Source organism: Nymphaea colorata, chromosome 1 (assembly GCF_008831285.2).
Source record: "Nymphaea colorata isolate Beijing-Zhang1983 chromosome 1, ASM883128v2, whole genome shotgun sequence".
In the NCBI taxonomy this organism is placed as follows: domain Eukaryota; kingdom Viridiplantae; phylum Streptophyta; class Magnoliopsida; order Nymphaeales; family Nymphaeaceae; genus Nymphaea; species Nymphaea colorata.
In genome coordinates, this window is record NC_045138.2 from 28,419,793 (window position 1) to 28,440,750 (window position 20,958).

Here is a 20,958-nt window from a genome sequence, read left to right on the forward strand (position 1 = left end):
TTAATGAATAATTAATATTTGTGATTGTGCTTCTCTAAATCTCGTTTCTTACTTTCTTTAAGGCGTGGTGTTCTTAATTTACAAAAAGGAAAGCATCATGAAATAAATTTAAAAATGCCACATGAAAATTCAAGAAAAAAAAAAATAAAAGGATTAACAAACACGCCACCTACGATTCCATCGTCACGGCCGAGTTTCTCTCTCTTCAATTGTTTCTTCCGTGCCTTTTTTTCACAGAAGTAATTATTATCTCTTGTTGTTATCGTAACCACCGAGTACGGAGGGAACGCAAGTAATCGGGATCGTGGATCTGACCCGAACCCGGACCCAGATCCGCTGAGCGGTCAAGACGCATGAGTACCGCGTTGCGGAAGGTGAAGCCTCCCTCCTGCTGGACCTGGGAACTGGACCTCCGCATTCGGATCCGAGACTCGGGCGGCTCGTGGAGCGAGAGCCTCCCCTTCAAGAACGGATCGGGTCTCTGCTTTGGGGCGCTGTGGGACCGCACCTTCGCCCGGAAGCTCTGCGTGTTGGCCATGTAGCTCGGCGCGTCGGCGAATAAGTACGGCCCGCAGACGCTCTTCGCCGGCGTCGACGGCAGACCGCCGGATGAGAACCGCGGGGTGCTCTGCGCGGTCGAGGCGAGGCGGTGGCACTCGTCGCAAGCTCCCCAACCGTCAGCGGTCGGAAGCGGCGCCACCACCATCAGCGGCGGCGGGGAGAAGGGATCCTTGGACGGGGATGAATCGGAGATGGAAGTGTTTCTACGGTGCGAGCGGGCAGACCGCGGCCGGTAAGTGTCGATCTCGACGGTCTTGGGCGACTCCCCACTCTCCGCGGAAGACAGCCGCTTGCTGTGGATGCCGGCAACGCGGTCTCTGTCATCAAATCTTTCCTGCAATTTCAGACCAAGGAAAAGGAAAAAAACTGAGAAACATTTCGCGAGAAAAAAACAGGATAAATCCAGTGCATGGTGATTGCAATATCCGGATTTATCCTACTTCCATCTTTTCAGAAAAAAAAAAAATCATCTCCCGTATTTCAGAAAAAGCATCACGGATTGCAGTTGCACTATCAGAATCAGAATCAGAATCAACTAAGGCGGAACGAATTCAACATGAAAAAGGACCACTTTTGTACCCTCAACTGTCAAGGTAATCAACCTGCTTCTGGTAATGAGCAACACAGATAATGTAGAATGAATCTCGAACCATCTAAGCTTCCTTCAAATTGAGATAAGAACGACTAATGACCATCAATCTGACCCTCGTGGAATGACACTTAGTGTGAGATGCTCAACGAATTGCTAACTTCGAGAATGATAGAAGAATGAGCGCTGTCAAGATTACGGAATGCATAACGGAGATGACGAATGCCATAAACTAGAATTAGAAACAGAGGACAGGAGGGTTAGTTACCATGGACCGGCGAGGGCGGGCGTCGCAACAAAGTTTCTGGCCTTGCGGAAGAGAAGAATAAGCTTGAAACGACCGGACGGTCGCCTGAGCACGAAAGAGCGCCTGCATACTGTGAAGCGTTGCCGTCGCTTCCCTCCGAACCAGGTATCCCCTCACTCGGGCCTGCAACTTGACGAGGGCTCTCAGTGCCCGAAGCGCCCTCCTCGCCTACAAATCAGCACCACCAAGACGAAGGAGATCACAACGAGGAAAGCCCAAAAGAAAGAAGACGATTCGATCGTTTCTCGCTTAAATTGCTAGGATTTAACGAAACGAAATTGAATCGAGTGGCCACTGTGCAAAACGAAGCAAAGGAAATCGTTAAAAAGGGAAGGGGTTTCCCGCGCGCACCAGATATCGACGGAAAGCGGTCTGTATCGTGACGGCGGCCCACCGCTCCCGGGGAAAGCCCTGACCCGTCAAACGGACAACGGCGACCGCGGCCTGGGCTGCCGCCACGGCCGCGTCCGCAGCTGCAGCGGTTGCCGCGGCCACCGCGATCGCATGCTTGCTCTGCTGGTCTTCTGCCTCGGCTAAGCGCGCGTCGAGGTACTGCCGCGTTCCGAGGGGGTTGCGGGCGGCCTCGGATTGCGCCCTGGGCTTGCCGGCGTTCCGGTCTCGGCCGTCCTTCCGTTCGCCGGCATCCTTCTTGCCACCCCAGAGGAGGCCCTTCAGCCACCTCATCGCCTTTCCCATGGCCCCCTTCGCGGATAATCGATGCCGGCGAAGCACCAGGCCACGTCCTTCCCGCTTTATTTGTCCGTCGTGGCAGTTTCGTTATTTCACCCTACACGGGGGCAGTTATGCTAATATCAAGGGTGTTTCCGTCATTTCGGAGACGTTCAAATTCTCTGGGCAGAAGTTTTGTCGTGTAACGAAGTAGGCGACAGATGCATTGGGCTGTGAATGAATTTCGCGGCTGCCGTTTTTTTCCTGAGAAATTCAAAAGTTTACGCACTCATTTTCTCGGTTTTTTTAATTTATAACTTTGGAATGAGATTTTTCAAACTAAGAAAAAAAAAATCTGTTAAAAATCGATCTCGAAAACCGAAAATTTCTTATTATGATTTTCTATGAAAATTTATTTATTTTACATTTTTTAAAGACTAGAAAATTCATCTCGACTATATTTATTTTTTTTCTTAAAAATAATTATTCTAGAATTTAAACCTCTGGGTAAAATTCCGTCGTACCGGCGTTTTGAATTTGGAGGACAAAACGGTGACCGGGGCCGTCAATGATGACAATTTTGACCGCTAACTCGGACGGAAGGAGCCTTTGACTCTTCTGACTGACCTAAATACCCCTAACCTTCTCCTTCACGTGTTACAGCCCAAAGTCAAAAAAGGTGTGTCCAGAGTGACGCTTCGAGTTGCAGGAATGAGGAGTGAAGATTACGAAAATCTTTGGATATTTTCGGAATCCGAACCCGGATCCGGTCCAGGATCTGACAGGACCATTGCCCATCCTCGACTCAACCTCAACCTGATCCACCCACGCCACCGTCACGGAGTTTCTTAATATCGCGATATTTTCTTGCCCGTTTTAAGATGACAAAATAACACCGTCTTATTTCACGGTTTCCATTGATTAAACGATTTTAACCTTATTTAAAAGCTGTTGTTATCGTGGCAACCGTGTGGATAGCTCCTTTCTTTCAATATGAGAGGACTTTGATCCGGATCTTATTCCAATATAGTGTATGGGTTTTGATCCAATATAGTAGGCCCGACTCATTGGCAAATGAATCAAGCGGGAGAACTGGACAACCAGGCATTGATTGCCTAAAAGGCCAAAGCTATGATTATAGTAACTGGGATTCCGGTTCTGAAATTGGTGCATATGCCAAGATCTAGAATTGGTGAGCATGGGACTTCTGTTTGGATCCGGTACTGAATTGGAAGGACGATGTACCATTGGGACCAGTTGGATCTGGGTCTAACTACCGTTCGGCTATCGTGTAACCCATTTTCTTGTTTGGTTCCCCAGCCTGGAACTGTCCCAGATCACATTCAAGTGTCCCGATTCTAATAATTTCCGGCTCCGCCGCATGATCAACTGAAGACATCGATCCAGGTTGTGTTAAATCCGATCCAGGTCTTAATGGACTTGATTTTGTGCTTCACAAATCTGACCCGAAATTGAGTTAGACCTACCTTGGGCTGGGCCAAGGGAATTTGGGTCTGTGGCATTTGAACCTGGATCCAAATTCTTCAGTGAAGCCCCAATCCAATTCCTTCACCAACGCAGGCTGCTTTTCTGATATTCCATGTCCCAAGCCCAACCCGTATTGCTCGTAAATCTGGCACTACCTCATAACGCGTAGGCTACAGTAACTGTCCTGAGTTTGAACCCCTCGACGACCCGATCCAATACCAGTACAATGAGACCACGCAGACGAAAGTGACATGTATTTTGTCCCCCTTTTGATGCCAATAATTGTTAATGGTCCAGCGCAAAAAGCGTCTACCGGGAAACAATTATCTAGATAAATCGTTATACAGATAAACTGAGATAATTCAGGATGTCGCATCAACTTTAACAAGACAATCCTAGAAATCTCCCGTTCTCTTGCCTTTGATAGTTATATTTGGTTCTCTCTTCATAACTCATTTAATTTATCCGGATAAATGTAGGTAATTCCGGATAAAATATCTAGATAGCATGAACAAATACAACTGGCAAAATTTATTCAGAATTACCCTTCCATGCGAAGATGAGGAGACTAATTTTTCTCGATACTGCGAACATTTGCTTTAAGTATAATGGTGGAGCCACATGTAACCTACCTAAGACTCGGCATCGGGTTGGGTCAGGCTGGCTCAAGGCTCGATAAACCCATGCGAGCTAACCCGAAACCCTTAATGGCTGCTCAAACCCACCTGCTTAGTTATCTAAACCGAGCCCAGTCACCAACTTTATGCTCTTCGTGTACCCGATTCAATGCCCACTCATATTTGAAATCCTTGATATTTTCAACTTTTTATATTTTACATTTTTAACTATGACAACTTGCCAAGAATTTTCAAGGGAGCCGTCTATAACACACGAAGAATAACACACGAAGAGGCTTTAAGGGAGACGTCTGCGATGCACTAAGAGTTTTTAAGTAAGCCGACTATCGGTATCATGCTCAAGAGTGCACATATATATATATATATATATATATATAATCGCCATGAAATAACACACAGGCCAACTATATCTAGACAAGACGGGATAAAGTAGGATAATTGGTCATCTCATGGCGAAAATAAAGGCAAAACTGGACACTTATTTCGACCAAAAAGTAGAGCCATGCTAGCATGAATGATGTTCCTTTGATCAAGGGTTGGATCCAACATCGTCCCTCTTGTCTCCAAGCACTATCGCTCATTCGGTACGTTACACAAGCTAAGGGACAAAAAAAAAAAAAATAGTGAAGCAATGTGCTGGCCAACAACAGTTCACCATTAATGGTTGTGGGGATTGTCTTCCTTCTAACCGTCACCTTGGCCTAAACCTGGCCCTATCTCTGTGTAACAATGCGTTTCAAAAGAGTATATAACATTTTAAGCTCCTTTGATGGAAAATTATTTTTCAGTTTCTTCATTTTGCGTTTTACTCGACACAACCACCCCAGGTTAGAGGGAGTGTGTTTCGTGTATCTGCCTTAAAGATTGGAGCAGATTCATAAAACACAAGTTATATTGTTTCATGAATGCTTAGAACGGGTTCATAAAACACTCACATAATGTTCTTACCGCCGAACAACCTCTTAGGCTTCTCTAGTTATCTATTATATACTTAAGTTCTTATAATCCACTTTCTTACATAACATAGTGTCGGTCCAAACCAAACCTGTAGTTTTGTCTTTCTTGGACAAAATAGAATAGAAGATAGGAACAAAGAATTGGCTGGTGGAAGGCCTTTTCAAGCATCTACAAATCAAACTTCCTTGATCAGGAAGAAACGACCTCCAATGAGTAGTCTTTTTGTTTGCTCAATGTTGCTGCTCTCACCAATCAGCTTCCACATAGAAAGCTACTCAATTTCGTTTCTTATATCCACGAATTGAAAGGAGATTTGGAAGGACATTGTCCACGAATTGGGAGAGAGCCAAAGCCCTCCACTCACATTAACCACAAGCATTGGCATATATCTTCTTTGGCTCCGTTTGATGCACATTTTACTGTACATTGGAGGAAACTTACCGCTTTTGTAGGGCTTTTTCACGGTCAAATAAATCACAAAAAAAGTATCTATAGATCAGAGTAATTTACCATTGATTTTTTAATAGTACGATTTGTTATCTACCATCAAACGGGGCCTTAAAACTACACTTACACTTGTTTGCATCGGATTTTAGATCCTTTGATTTCAAATCATTGGATTGAAGATACAAGGTTTTCATATCCAAGAGCTTTGAAATGCCCTTTTGATAATGAAGACTGAGGGCGGTAGTGCACACTAAATAAGAGCATCTCTTTATCTCTCTCTCTCTTCTAAACACCACACTTAGTTGTCCTCAATTCAATTCTCACGCAAACATAAAACCAACAGCTATCCAGCCTCTTGAGAGAAAGGTGGGTTGGGAGCACTCATCCACTCGTAGGAAAAATGGGGGATTATTTGTTGGTACTTGCCTCGGATGTCAAGTCTACGGATATAAAGTCCGTGACTGCTCGTAAGTCATGCGGGATTTGACCCTCGGGTTTAATGAGAGGGTACCAAACGTTGAAGGCTCCTTGTACTTTTCATTATTAATAGGAGAAAAAGATCGTGAATTTTGAGGAGCGGTAGCAATCAGAAATTTTTGATACGAACAGTATTATTTAGAAAATCAATTCAAATTATATTCAATTGCAAATTGATTAAATTTAGCAACAGTAGAAGGGTGCCATATATCACGGTCTTTAATACTTTTATATATTTATATTTTCTAAAATAAATATACTAACATTTCTTGTTTCACTAGTTCCACTAAATTAGCGAGTTAAAGAAACAATTTGAGTTTAAAATCTCGCTTCATGACACCAAGTGAGGTCCTACAGGCACATGGTGTACTACCAAACAAGGGACAGAGTACTCTTTATGCGTCCGATGCTCCGCTCCCATCATGAAAGGTCCGAAACAAAAACACTCTGCTCTAGAAATACGATATTCTTCTCCACAATCAAACGTCTACTAAAAACATTGTTGTGCCCCAAGGCAGGTCCTTGCCTACCTCAAGAAAGAGCCAGCTTCAGTATGCGCACATTCATGAAACCCGATAATTGAAATCTGTTTCTCAATGCCTAAAAATTAAATCCCATATATATATATATGATTTGTATTTAAGATACATTAAGTTGTAGGAGGTCAAGAGCTCAAAACCTAATATATGGGAATATGTCCAACCTTTATTTAGTGACAGATCAGTACAGATATTATTGTGGAACTAATTTTAGTTCTTGATAAATCCAATTTCTTGCCATAAAAGAATTGCATTCAACTTGAAAGATGAGGCAATGTTTTTTTATGGTAAGAAGCGAATCTTGTTGGTCCCATTTAATTCGGGCTTGCTGTCATCTTGACAACTAATATAATGGGAAAATGAGGTGGAATAAAGATATGGGTGTAATCAGTTTCGATTTTAGTAGGATGTATCCATTATCAAATTCGTTAATTGTAAACCAGTTATATGAATTTTTTTTAGATTCAAGCTTCATTTTTGAAAATTAAATCTGGATCTGTACCAAAGGGTCAAACATCCATACTTAACAAGATCAGATCTTTACTTCATTGCAGTTAGATATTAGGTAGACTCAAATTTGGATTTGGTCATGAAATTGCGACCGGATCTGAATGCAATCAAAAACTGGGTCCTAAACTTTTTACTGGATCCAGCTAACCAGAACCAAAATTGGATCCATAATTAAACATATTTGATTGATTTGCATCCTATAAAAGTCTGATCCATTGTAATGGACAGTTGGAAAAAAGAAGCAAGAAGAAAAACAATGAACATTTTAGTTATCTTGCATTAGTTCACACCTTTTTGTTCTTGTTTTTTTTTCTTATCCCTCTATTACAATTACAATTGATCAGATGACCCTTGTAGGTGAGCTTAATAACTTTACTATCACTATTCTCCCTCTCTGTGTATATATATATATATATATATATATATATATATATATATATATTAGTGGGCACCGGCAGAACCGTACATTTTTCATAGCTGTAAACCGAGCGGGCGAATTTGACCAGGTTGTACGCAACAAATAATTTTAAGTTGACCTCCATCCATCGGGCAGTGGGCAAGGGGATCGCTTGTTTGGTCATGGTGGGGGTGATTTGTCTCTATCAGAAGGTCGGCAGGTGAGGATGTCCCAGAACTGAATGTCACCAAACGCATCTATCTCAACAAATCCTGAAGTTCGGTCTGCGAAATCAGATGGTCCCCGGTTTGCGTCCGATCATTGTGGGAAAGATATTCCTTGCCTTGGCAAACAGAGCAAAAAGTAGCTGGAGTGGTGATCACACCCGGAATGGTGATTTTTTTTTTTTCCCTAAAAGAGCATTCGTACAAAAGGAAAATGTTATATAGGTGGAAGACTACGCATTTAATTGTCCTTTGAAATCTTTTGATATTCCTTTAGACGTTTCGACCGGTGGATATCTTGCCAAATAAACAAGAAAATATCATCACGCGTTTGTGGTTGTAACCGAAGCTTGACCTCCGCGTCCCTCCCCGCCCAACACGCTAAAATTAAGAACCCAAAAATTGTAAATTTAATATGAAAAGTCGATCGAGTCCAAGCATAACTGGGCCGATCTCGAATCTCGATGTCCTGGTTCGAGCCAACCTGGTCGTCGATGAGTCCAGTTTGAGCCCACCTCTTTGACTCGACCCTTCATCGACACGCCTCGAAAGAAACCACTATGTGATAAAGCGGCGACATTTTCTTGACCTTGATGAACACCCGAAAATCAAGCCCCGTGGAACAGCTGGCGCCAACGAGACGACTGTCCAGGACACAAGGAGACGTGGCGTGGGAGTGAAGAAGGACTTACTTTTTGAAGTCAGACAAGTCAAACCAAAAAATACCGCTTTCCTGGGGGCGGCAGCAAACCCCGAAACGGCGCTCGTGGGTCGGTTGGCGTAATAACTCTCAAGGAATTCGTCGGAAGTTTTTAATTTTCGTTTCCGAGGATAACTTAGTAAAGTATTTACAGATGCCCACCCAAGTAACGCAAGCAAAGGCTTTATTGGCAAAAGACGTGAACTTGTCAAACCATGTTAGCCACAATGTAGTTTGTTGGGGGGCGGTTGGATGTAATAAAATAACTATTTGAGTGCTTTGTGCAATATCCTATAAGTTGGAAGATAAGCTTGGCTGTGCCTGATTTTTCTAGCAGGCCTAAAGTTTTGGCATTTTACAAAAATAAGCTAAAATTATGAACTATTACCAATTAACTTAACCATTTCAAGGCCGTATTGGGCGGCCAGTGCCAATCCTGATTTATCCTTTCATAATGAGCTATTTTTCTTAACATGTGACCTCGAGTTTGACGGTTTTGCATCACTTCATTCACAATTTTTATTCCTTTTTGACTTTTAGCACTTATCAACCAATATTTTCTTGAGGCAGGAGTTTGCATGGTGATCTTAAATCCAAAGTATGTATCAATTTTTGTCAATAAAGGTAAGGAGATCTTTAATTTCAGTAGTTTTGAAACCCAAATGGCTAGAAGTTTCATGAGTTATTATATAGTGGTATTATGTTAAGATTAGGTTTGTTGAAGGGCAGTTTTGTCAATACACTTGATAAATTTATTTGTAAGAAACATATAGCTAACATGGGAAGGCATGTTCCCACATTTGAACAAAATAGGCTTTTACACCAATTTTTACATAAAAATTCAAATTCCATTTTCACCCTTATAAGGAGAGGCTCTTTTACTTAATTAATATAGATATTATAGATGGTCCTAGTTAGGGACCATGACATTGAACTGCTAATCCCGTATGAAGACAGTGTTTTCGACGATCCAAAGGTCAGGAGTAATATGAGGAAGGTGGAGCCCTGTCTTATAAAACACTCAGCAACAGGAGCCATATTGCAATAAGTATTTTTTTGTTGGGCTATGCCTTGCGATCTCGTTCTCTTTCCAGATTTTTCCCTTTTCTCTTCTCTTTCCTTTTCCAGCAAACCCTCGAAACGCTCTCTGCCTTGCCCTTCCGCGGCTCCGTTCCTTCCTTCCGATTTCTAGGGTTTGCCCCGTCGCCTCCGGTCATCTCTGGGCCAGAATATTGTCCGGATTCCGCCGGAACGTTGCCGGATCTGCATGATCTCACGGTGTCGGCGTCGGAGGTTTGGTTCTTCTCGCTTCCGTCGCCCTCGGTCCGATCCGGCGTGGCGTACGATCGGGGGCGATAGGGACCCTCCAATCCTTTCTTGTTCTGAAGGCTAGGGCTTCTTTTCCTCTCTGGTTCTCCCTCTCGTCGTCGTCTTCGCTATCTCCTTGTCCTTTCGCCCGTGGTTCTTCTCCGTTAGGTGCCTTTGTCTAGGGTTTTCTTTCTTGATCTTTTCTTGGTTTTCTTTTTTCTTTTTTGTTATTTTCCCCTTCTTTTCTTGCTTTCCTTTTTCCTTCCAAATCTCGGTCCCGGGATTTGTTCCGATGGTGAACGCGGAGAAGCCGGGCGGGCAGAAGCAGTACGGCGTGACGAAGCCGATATCGGCCGCCGGACCGACGGATGCAGACATACAGAGGAGTTTGGAACTGGAGAAGGTAAGCAAATTTATGTCTCTTCTACTCTCTCTCTCCCCCCTTATTGGTGTCTTATTTTTCTAACGAAATTTTATCTTTTGCTCCCAAGTTTTTGGTCGATTATGCCTTATATGAGAGCAGAGAGGAGACAATAAAGAGGGAGGAGGTTCTTGCTGAGCTGGACCAGGTTTGTATTTGATTTGTTTGGAATTTGACGTTAACGCTTTTTCTATGGACTTCTATGAGCAGTTGCCATCACTTATATGGTTGGATGAGCTTTTAGGTTTTGATGTTTCGTTGGACGTGCTTCTTTCTGTTTCCTCTCTCTCTCTCTAGTTTTTGAGGGTGCATTTTATTGTTTCATTCTGGGTTGGTTGATTTTTTCTCAGATTGTGAAGAGATGGGTGAAGCAGTTGACACGTCAGAGGGGATATACAGATCAGATGGTGGATGATGCTAACGCCGTGATATTTACATTTGGTTCTTATCGTCTTGGGGTGAGAATTGGACGAATTCGTGTTGATTTTCTGTACTTCACTTTGGCTAATTGGCTGATGAGTCTTCCAGGGGGCTACTTCTTTTATATATTTTCTTATTTATTTCTTGTATTGCTTTTGATTTCCTCTAGGTTTGCATGTTGATTTATGTACTTCCTGATCATATGCATAACGTTTAATCATCTGTTGATCTCCTAATTTTCTCCATTAGATACAATTTAATGGTCGTTATCTGGTCGTCCTATTTCAGCATTTTGCAATTGTGAACACTTGTCTAAAAAGACTCTTTGATATTTGTTGTTGGCATTCATCTAGTCATTGGGAAAATTCATGCTGAAGTTACTGTTATTAGTCTTCCTAGTTTAGTATTATATGTTCTCTTTGAGCAAGTCATTTCATGGTTGGTATAAAATTATAAATTATGAGATACGGTAAAGAATTATATCTATTTAACTGCATGATGGAAAGCAGTTGCTAATTTTCTTTGATGCATGATAGAAACTTCTCCTATGGGCGTGGAATGTTGCCAGCTTTGAGACAACATTTAATCCATATAACAGATTCTAATGAAATATATCTATACAACAGATTCTAATGAAATTTTAAAACCTCACAGTTCATGAAGGGTATTGGCTACTGTGGGTCATTAGGTGCGTGCACAGTATTTTGGAACTTCGTTTGGTAATTTATGAATAAAATGAACAAATGAGTAGATTACGTCTGACACTTCAGAGTTTATGAAATGACTTGTGGCAAATCAGAATGACATATAACTTATGGGTGACATATAACTTATGAAGTGCACCCCGAAAGGGCCCAGGCAGGATGCATCCCTGCAAGGAATAGAGGCAAATCAGAATAGAGAGTTTGTCATTGATTGTGGCAAGAAAATTGTCTTTGAGGCATGGAGGTTGTGTTTGAGGCCATCATAAAGGAGAATATCTCAAAACCCAGTCTTTGTTTTTGGCATAATGTGATAGATGTCTATCTGAATCTAAGCTAGCCAACAGGGGCAGTTGTTCTTGTCATTGCAATTTATGCTGCAACTTCTGTTAGATGCGAATTATATGTCACAAATGTTGTTACATGGGGATTATATGCTACAAAAGCTTATTACATGTTAATGTTAATAAGTTGAACAATTAAATGTTAATTTCTTATGATTAGATCTGTACGCTGCTGATCATGGCTGATTCCCACCAGTTGTCTTTGGAAGAGAGATATGAGCTAGGGTGAGAGATAGTTGAAGGAGCTTTTGTCACCTATCACTGCTGGTTTTCATTGGGAGAGAAAAAGGTCTTACTCTCAGTCATTGGTTTCTCTTGTCAAGTGGAGGATGAAATTAGGCCTTATGACTTTAGCTGCACCTTAACTCACTGTTGACTTGAATCAGGTGCACACTCTTTTTTTGACAGAAATATTATTTCTGTTCCATAGCGACTGACCACATTACACTCACATTGACAGAGTGAGGGGCTTCACCCGAGTTGTACCCTTACCGCCACCCCAGGTCACATGGACTTGGGTAGCCTAGCAGGACAAATTTTAGAAGTCAAGCGGACCTAGGGGCCTTCTTTTCAACTGGGGTGCCATGGCACACAAGTGGGACAGTGATGTCTCTAAAGTATTGTTTTTCTCATTCCTTATTTCTTTTTTGATATTTGCCTTTCTTTATTCTTTTTCTATTTTTTGTTTTTTTCCTACCCATTCTTCTGCTCATTATACTGTTCTTGGCACACATATGCCTCTTATTTCTCAAGGTCCACCACCTGGGCTTGCTTTGCACTTAGTACTACCATGGGATACATATATCTTGATGCGGGATTGGAGTCGAAAATTTTTGTGATGTGGTTGATTATTCTATGTACACCTTGTTGTCTATCAACATTTGTCATTTTTTGTACTTCCACTTTAATGAGCATATATGTGCAGGCAAGTAGGGTTTTGGATTGTGTCATTGTTCTAAGTGATTGCATTTGGACCTAATACACTTGTCCTTTGTTGCTCCAAAAGGTTCAAGCAAGTAGCTTAGCTTGTTAGGTGCTTAAGTGGAAGTATCCATGTGGTCCAAACAGAAAATTGTCATTAATTTTTTTATTTTTTAACTCTGAAAATTGTCTTTATCTTTTAATATATCGATTGATCTTAGCTAAAATGACGAGCAGTTTTCCTACTTTTAAGGGGGCTGTGCCTAAGCCCACCCAGACAGCTAACTGCATATATTTTGGTTTTACTTGTTCATGCTGTGTGGGGCTGTCTGGTAAAAATCAGTATACCATAGGTCAAGGACTATGGTCCTTCGGATGGTTTTTGTTAACCAAAGCCAACTTTCACTTACTGCATGTTTGATCTATGTGGCGAAGGACTATGATTGATACAATAAGGTCGGTTTCTTTGTGTACTAGATGACCCTGATTAGAAAGAAACAATATGATTTATGCTCTGAGACATTGAGGGACTCATCTTACAGATCCTTAGCCCTTGAAGATGACATTGGAGAAGGTGGAGAAAGTGAAGGAATAATATAAGCACATTTCTTAAAAAAACACTGAATACATGTATAAAGTGCATGTGTCATGAAGTTGCCGATCTAAACATTATACTTAAAAACATGTAAAAACAAGTGGGCGACTATTTTTTTTTGAATAATTTGATATATGGTCTTGGAGGTTGCATCCAAGGGCAATTGCTTGTTTGTAATTCTTAGGCAAAGGTGGTGCAAATTTCTTGGTATAAAGAAATTTATGGGAAAGTTGCAAACCTACTTAGTTGACTCAGGAATTGCCCTAGTTGGCTCCGATCACTACTGAACTGGGCGCCAAGTAAAGAATTGACTCAAATGCAACAAAATCTTGATGGGCTTGGTTTTGGATAGGCCAAATTGGCTGGAATCAGTTGAATCAGCTTGGGATTACTGCACCCAAATATAGATGTTCTAACTTCTAGTTCTAACTATTAGTCAATGTCACTAAGAATAGACAATAGTTGTTTGTGAAAATTTGTTTGTTAGTCCTTAGTTTTTTAGTTATGTATTTGTGTTCATAAACTATGGTTATTAATTGTTTTTATTTGAGGTTTCCTTATTTTATAGATATGTTCAACTTTATCATTTTGTAGCAGTGTCACAAAAAACACGTGAAAATGAAACGCCTTCAAAAATGGGAAACATGTTTTTTATTTTAAAGGAAAAAACAAAAAAAATTCCCGTTTTTCTCGTGTTTTGAAGTGCAACTTTTTTTGGGTTGTGCATATATATATATATACAGATGTGTTTTTTTTTAGTTTATCAATTGGTTTGTTAATGCATATTATTTAATAGTTTATAACTTAATACTTAATAATTAAGTGCTTAATACGTCTGCTTATTTCTGATTCTGTTAATGATCTGATTCAGTGATTCTCATTAATTTGATTTTTGCCTAATTTTTTTGGATTTTCTTAATTTTTTAAAACTATTTCGTATTTTTTTTCTTTTTAAGCTCACTATTATACCCGAGAAAAATTTTGCCATTTAAAACTCCAAAACCTTATTTTTGAGTATGTTGTGTAGTAAAATTACATTATAAAATATTATAACCTGACCTGGATATATCACCAAGTCAATTTGCTGACCTGTGATGCCCAATAGTTAGACAGTCAGAGTGCAATTCACGGGTTTGCCAAATGCCAACAATGCTTTGTAGTAGAGGTGGCTTGTATGCTTAGGGCGTTTTAAATAGTAGGTTTCTTTCCCTTTTGTAAGACAAGAATGGGTCATGACGTCATGTAAGAGTTTCTAGAAAAGTCAGGTACGTGGATGAAAAACAAACTTCAGATAAGTTGTTGCTTGAGCAAAGACATGCCCACCTTTCCCTGCTCGTTGCATTTTAAAATGGTGAAGGTGGTCGTTGTGCTTCTGGCCCACCTTTCCCTGCTCGTTGCATTTTAAAATGGTGAAGGTGGTCGTTGTGCTTCTGCATTGTTTTATCTGGGAGATGTAGTGTGGATTATCTATTTGTGTTGCTGTTTTCTATTGTACACTTTTCTCACAAGATTGATTGTTCTCCGGCTGTCAGGTTCATGGTCCTGGATCTGATATTGACACCTTGTGTGTTGGTCCATCTTACGTCAATAGGGAGGTAAGTTTTCCCCTAACAGTGTTTCTGCATGTGCCCTTTTTTTTTCTAATTCATCATTGGGTTGTCCTCTGATTGTATTAATGCTACCTTCTGCAGGAAGATTTTTTTATTATTTTGCATGATATTTTGGACGAAATGGATGAAGTGACTGAGCTGCAGCCCGTTCCAGATGCTCATGTTCCTGTAATGAAGTTCAAGTTCCGGGGCATATCAATTGATCTGCTATATGCTAGCATATCTGTCTTGGTTGTGCCTGAGGTGTGTGTTGTTTTTTCCAAATCCCAATTGTTTTTTTTCCTCCATGATTTTAGAGGGGCTGGTTCTTCCGCATGAGGACTATTGACCAATATCTTGTTGGTTCTTCTTATGCACATTTTTTTTTCTTTGTACTCCTTGCTATATTAACGGACTGACCATTTTTGGTCTTCTGTATGGAAGCACAGAATTCAAAAGTCAAGGTGTTTAGATTTCTTATGGGGTTAGTTTCAAAGAGGCCATAGTTTTGAGTTTTCACTTTTTTGAAATTTGCAACCATTAGTTTTGAAGCTTTGTCACATGGGTACTTCTCTTAAGGAACAGTATCCGTACCGTACCTACCGGTATGCACCTGGGTGTGGCTCGGGTGCTTGTTTGACCGTAACGGGTACGGTCAATGTACCCAGGTATGTATATGGTATTTTTCGGATTCGGTCAAAGTTGACCGAGTCCAAAACCGTCTTTAAATTAGGGCTTTTGGTTTTCCTTTTTTACTTTTAAACAAAATGCAGAACCCTCAATTTTTGTCAAGAACGTCCGTGCATGCTCCTATGTTATTTCCTGTAACTGACCTGTTGCATTTCAGCATTTAGCACTTAGATTCCAGTTCCACAATGCTGAGTTGTGGTTCATATTTGAGTGTTTAAGGGGCTGCTCAGTTTGGCTGATGATTTTCCTCATTCCATTGCAACTTATATATGCAGCAGATGACTTTGGGATTGATATGTATTTTGTCCATATGCTTAAATTTTTTCAATTTTCATAGGTTTCGTAAACACACTACTGCAAAAGCCATTGGTATATATATTTTCTGTGTTGTTTACTTGTTTATGTTGATTTATATGTTCTTTGTTGTTTACTTGTCATAGATATTTTTCTGTTGTTTTACATGTTTATCATTTCATAGTAAGTTTTTTTTGTTTTCTGTACCTCTGCACCCAAGTTTTTTGAAAATGGTCCGTACCTGTACCAGCACCCATACCCATACCTATGTATCATAGTTTTGAAGTGAAGTTGTTTCTTTAAATTTCTTATTGGGCTAGTTGGGAAGAGACCAAAATTTTGGATTTACACTTTTATGGTCTGTGCAAACCTTTTAGGGATTTCATTAGTGGCACAGCTTGCCAGTTCATCCTAAACTGGAAGAATCGAGAGGAATTGGGGTCTCACTCTTTTGGCTTAGCTGGCTTCCATGTTCAGTTGGTCAACAAATTGGTGAAATTGTGTAAAATTGCAATTTTTTGACCAAAGAAGGAGATATTCATATCTTTAAAACATCAAAATATTTTCCGTCTCAGAAAATAGATTCTCACAATTATATCATCATACTATTATGATGTTATTCAATGAAATCATTTGATTTTGTGTATGTTTTCCTTTTTTCTGATTCCTTTAAAATTTTTAAAACATTTTGAATATTTGTCAGTTGTGTAAGATGCAAGAGCTCAGTTGTAAGAGGGCTGTTTTGGCCTTTTCTGTTTTTCCTGGTGATTTGTAGGACTTAGATATTTCTCACAGTTCTGTGTTGTACAACGTTGATGAGCCAACAGTCCGAAGTCTCAATGGTTGTCGAGTTGCAGACCAGATACTTCGGCTTGTTCCAAATGTTGAGGTGAATATTTCATTTATGTTTTTTGGTTATAGCAATTTGCAAGGGTTTTGTGATATCCCATAACCCTAATTTCCACTTTTTTGGGTAGCATTTCCGTACAGCCCTGAGATGCCTGAAGTTTTGGGCAAGAAGGCGTGGTGTATATTCAAATGTAAGTTCAACAAATTTGACGCTGTTCTCTTTTGATTCTTTGAATATTGGGAAAGATGATAATTGAATATTTTACGAGAAATTGAACATGTGGCAATGTAACAAGATCATACTCAAGCTTCAAAAGATTTTGACTGTGCCACTTATCTATTGCAATGTATTTTTAATTCAAGTGGATAGATAGCTTTGATATTTGGATGTATTTTGTTTTGAGCTAAATGTATTCCTTCTTGTAAAGTGTTAAAAAATATTGTCCTAATAGTTGGCTGTTTAATGCAGGTCACAGGATTTCTTGGTGGTGTAAATTGGGCTCTCCTTGTAGCTCGTGTATGCCAGCTTTATCCAAATGCAAATCCTAGTATGCTTGTGTCTCGGTTCTTCAGAGTTTATACACAGTGGCGTTGGCCAAATCCTGTCATGCTGTGCTCCATTGAGGAAGATGAACTTGGGTTTCCTGTATGGGATCCACGTAAAAACCCTCGTGATAGAACACACCACATGCCAATTATAACTCCTGCATATCCTTGTATGAATTCTAGTTATAATGTCTCTACAAGCACTCTCCGTGTAATGATGGAGCAGTTTCAAACTGGTAACAAGATCTGTGAGGTGCGCAGTCTGGTTCTATGATCGGTTTAGAACTAAAACAAAGTTTGTTACTGATGATTTTTTTCTTTCTTATGTACTGTTCCCGAGCATGCAGGAAATTGAGTTGAATAAGGCGAATTGGGCTGCGCTGTTTGAGCAGTATCTTTTTTTTGAGACATACAAGAACTATCTGCAAGTTGACATCGTTGCAGCTGATACTGATGACCTTCGCTCCTGGAAGGGATGGGTTGAGTCTCGCTTGCGGCAGCTTACTCTCAAGGTGTGATTTTGCAACAGCAAGGTTTTTCTTGAGTATAATACAGCGAGCTTAAAAAAAACGGGAAAAGGATGGGAAAAATATGGTAAATTTTTAAAAATTTAAAAAAACTAAAAATGAAGGAACTAAAAAATAAGTGAGAAACTAAGGACACAAACATCAAAAGATAAGTAGATTTGCAACAAATGAAAAATAGCAAATGAAAAAAAACTGTTCGGCATTAAAAATACTGAAAAAAATGAAAATGTGAAAAAACAGGTTAAAAACACGTTTCTTTTCATTTTTAACGTGTTTTTTCAAAAAAATGTTTTTTTTTTAGTTTTAAACGGCCACTTACTTTATCGTGTTTTTTTTGAGTTTTTTTCGAAAAAAACGCGTTTTCTATGACTTGAACATGATGATGGATTTGCTGATAGACTGCTGCCCTATGGAACCTGAATTTAAACTTTGGCTTGATTTAAAATTTTTGACCAGTGAGCAGTCAGATCAACTCGATGCTTTGCTGTATAGAGTGGGATATGGTTCGAATTGGACCTTGTGTTTTCTATGGAGCATTTGAGGCTCAATTTTGTAGCTTTCCTAAACCTGATACTGCGGCTATCAGTTGTTTAGTTTTGGAGCTGCCGTTCTAGTGGCTGATGCTGTCTTCTTTTGCCTATTTTGCTGCTGAATTTGCAGATAGAGCGTGATACATATGGGATGCTGCAGTGCCATCCTTATCCTAACGAATATGTTGACAAATCGAAGCAGTGTTCACATTGTGCATTCTTCATGGGCTTGCAACGGACACAGGGGGTGCAAGTCCAAGAAGGCCAACAATTTGATATACGTGGCACCGTCGACGAGTTTCGTCATTCTGTCAACATGTACATGTTTTGGAAGCCGGGGATGGAAATATACGTTTCTCATGTCCGCAGAAAGCAGATTCCTTCATACGTTTTTCCTGAGGGATACCGCAGACTGCGCTCATCAAGGATCACAAACCAGCACGAGAAACATCCAGGAGATGATGCATCTGAAGAATGTAGCGATGGCTCTCCTGAAGGACGGGTGAAGAGGAAGAAACATCCTTCTACGCCTACAAGGATGGGGAAAAGATCTTCTCTTAGCCCAGAACGGTTGAATGGTTATTCAACTCCTGATGGTGGTAATATCTCAGGTCCATCTGATCGGGGGAGCTCAGGAGAGGAGAGTAGATCTGATTCAGGTGGACACACTGAGGAGAATGCTCAAAGTGGTGTCACGCAAGAAGTGCCTTCTGGGACACTGATGGAGGACCCTCAGTTGCTTGGGAATGCAGGTTTTCAGGACGGACTAGTGGAAGAGCTGGAGGTATACGTTTTGTTTCTTTTTTGCGTCTTCTGACCTACTTTCTTGGACTGATGTTTTTCTTTTTTTCTTTTTTTTTTGTCTTTTGACCTACTTTCTTGGACTCATGTACTATGAGTGCTATTTCCTGTTTTGGATCAATGAAGCCAAATGTTGCTTTTGGTATGGTTCTTCAGGCTCGTGGTGGAGTTAGCAACGAATCTGTGCAGAAGCCGGTGATCAGGCATGTCTTTTCTGTTTTTGCACAATCCTCTTTTTCTTTTTCATGTTTTTATACAAGGGATCATGGTTATTTTAATTTCTTTTTATACTGCCGCATCTCTTTGCTTTCAATTCTCTTGTGCAGGTTGAGCTTAACGACGACGGCTTAGTTATGGCTGCTGAGGACCAACATGCGTAAGCTGCTGGAAATCATGTAAGATTTCTTCAACTCTCCTTTTCTTCTTTTTCTCAAAGAGAAAAAAAAGTCAGATAAAAGATCATTGAGAAGAAAAAAGGAAATTTATGAGTGATAGAAGACGGGATTTGGGCAAAAAGAGCAAAACTCAAGCCAAGTCCAGACATGGTGGTGAGATTCTTTTAATAGCTGGCTTTTGACTTTCGTGTACAGGCGTGCTAGTGTATGTAATGTATGAACTGGGTGGCCGACTGTGGGCACTTGGGGAAAAAAGGAACCGGTAAGTATTTGGTTGTATGGGCAGTGCCCTCATGTAGTGCTCAGCTAATTTGTGAGGCGATGACACCCTTCCTTCGGGGATTCGGATGTGGGGGAGCCTGGTTCTCATCTGTAGTTTTGGGTCGATGTTTACAATTTTCTTGATCCTCTAGTGATCTAGGATTAGGTTAGAATATAGGTTTTTTTAAACTAGGATTCTTTCTTCCACATCATTCTTCTCTCTCTCTTGCTTAATCAAATATTGTACATGGACAACTCATCTTGTAATACAGTGATTGTTTGTCCTCTCTGTCTTCTTCCTGACTATGGACGCGTTTTAATAAAGTGTGTGTGCGCACGATTAGGTGGTTCGCTGTGGGTGACAAACTGATCTTAAAGTCACAGCCTAAGTTACATATGTGGGCCTTTGGGCTTTTAGTGGTTGAAGCACTTGATGAAGTTTGCGCGCACGGTTGTACATTTATGGAAATGCTCGCTGCAGGGTGATTTTTCTCACCAGTCAAGGTTTTGTTCCAGTGCAACTTAGTTAATCCTTTTTGGTCTTTTGGCATATTAATTTCCATAACTGAATGTCATTGGCTTGCGTGCGTCGCAAACTTTGCGTGTCAAATCTTATCCCCGTCCTAACTTTTGTTGAAGCGTGGTTGGTATGAGCCAGTGAATTTTGCTCCGGTGCAATCTCTCCCTCCTCCTCACGCGTAAATTATACAATAACGAAACGAATGTATTTAACGGGCGCGTCGGATCACTAATATGTCGAGCCGCCTCCATAAATAAACTTTTAGGATTATCTTATTCTCATACTGGTGGACTCGAATCGTACATCTAACATTTGATCCCCGATTCAAGTAATAATGTTGCAATCAGCTTTAGCTGAAGCTCGCAAGTTAAAATCTGCGGTCTTTAGCATGGAGTCTGATGCTAGATCAAGGTCAAATGGGTCCATGAGATTGCAAATCGAGTAACATGCTTTGTTTCTTTCTCCATTAAAGATTCTGAATTACAGGTTTTAACTTGCATGGCTATTCAAATCAGCTTGGTGATTTATTGCCTTTTTTCGAACCTGGTTCCTGAATGGATTCGGCTAATTGAAATGATTTTTTCTCCATGTCACGCAACGTCCGTCAGGAGTGGGTTGGAAGTAAGTATATTTCTTATTTTACAAAAAGAAAAAAATTTAAAATGTACACTACAAGCTTTGGTCTCCTTCAACTATCATGTGCGAGAAAAGCTTTTGAGAGAGAGAGATGATAGAGATATTTT

The 20,958-nt window shown here is 40.4% G+C and overlaps 2 protein-coding genes across 6 annotated transcripts; one reads left to right on the plus strand and one right to left on the minus strand.

Moving 5' to 3' along the window:
• On the minus strand, positions 1–2,188 carry LOC116248366 (protein IQ-domain 26-like). The gene is made up of 3 exons (XM_031621122.2): positions 1,809–2,188; positions 1,419–1,625; positions 1–895 (listed from the first exon to the last, which is right to left on the minus strand). The coding sequence occupies exons 1-3, from the start codon at positions 2,151–2,153 to the stop codon at positions 260–262; spliced, it is 1,188 nt and encodes a 395-aa protein (XP_031476982.1). The 5' UTR covers positions 2,154–2,188; the 3' UTR covers positions 1–259.
• Positions 2,189–9,580: 7,392 nt separating this feature from the next.
• LOC116251366 (nuclear poly(A) polymerase 4-like) lies at positions 9,581–19,984 on the plus strand. Of its 5 annotated transcripts, none has more exons than XM_031625605.2 (13): positions 9,582–10,214; positions 10,303–10,380; positions 10,583–10,690; positions 14,746–14,808; positions 14,905–15,066; positions 16,562–16,675; positions 16,764–16,826; positions 17,105–17,434; positions 17,529–17,693; positions 18,369–19,022; positions 19,166–19,242; positions 19,366–19,434; positions 19,630–19,984. In XM_031625605.2, exons 1-12 carry the CDS (start codon positions 10,104–10,106, stop codon positions 19,388–19,390), a joined length of 1,950 nt encoding a protein of 649 aa, XP_031481465.1. In that variant the 5' UTR covers positions 9,582–10,103; the 3' UTR covers positions 19,391–19,434; positions 19,630–19,984. The 5 variants fall into 5 exon arrangements, with proteins under 5 accessions (XP_031481448.1, XP_049932522.1, XP_031481465.1 ...); XM_031625614.2 differs by having other exon boundaries at positions 9,583–10,214; positions 19,196–19,242; XM_031625588.2 differs by having other exon boundaries at positions 9,581–10,214; positions 19,166–19,434.
• Positions 19,985–20,958: the final 974 nt, after the last annotated feature.

What these genes read in the sequence shown, in the direction of transcription:
- LOC116248366 (XM_031621122.2), bottom strand. Translation starts at nt 2,153, where the DNA reads ATGGGAAAGGCGATGAGGTGGCTGAAGGGCCTCCTCTGGGGTGGCAAG. An exon ending in CCGCTTTCCGTCGATATCTG is followed by an intron (nt 1,626 to 1,808) that starts GTGCGCGCGGGA and finishes GCTGATTTGTAG; the next exon opens with GCGAGGAGGGCGCTTCGGGC. An exon ending in CCCGCCCTCGCCGGTCCATG is followed by an intron (nt 896 to 1,418) that starts GTAACTAACCCT and finishes CTGAAATTGCAG; the next exon opens with GAAAGATTTGATGACAGAGA.
- LOC116251366 (XM_050076565.1), top strand. Translation starts at nt 10,104, where the DNA reads ATGGTGAACGCGGAGAAGCCGGGCGGGCAGAAGCAGTACGGCGTGACG. An exon ending in TTCTTGCTGAGCTGGACCAG is followed by an intron (nt 10,381 to 10,582) that starts GTTTGTATTTGA and finishes ATTTTTTCTCAG; the next exon opens with ATTGTGAAGAGATGGGTGAA. An exon ending in CATCTTACGTCAATAGGGAG is followed by an intron (nt 14,809 to 14,904) that starts GTAAGTTTTCCC and finishes TACCTTCTGCAG; the next exon opens with GAAGATTTTTTTATTATTTT.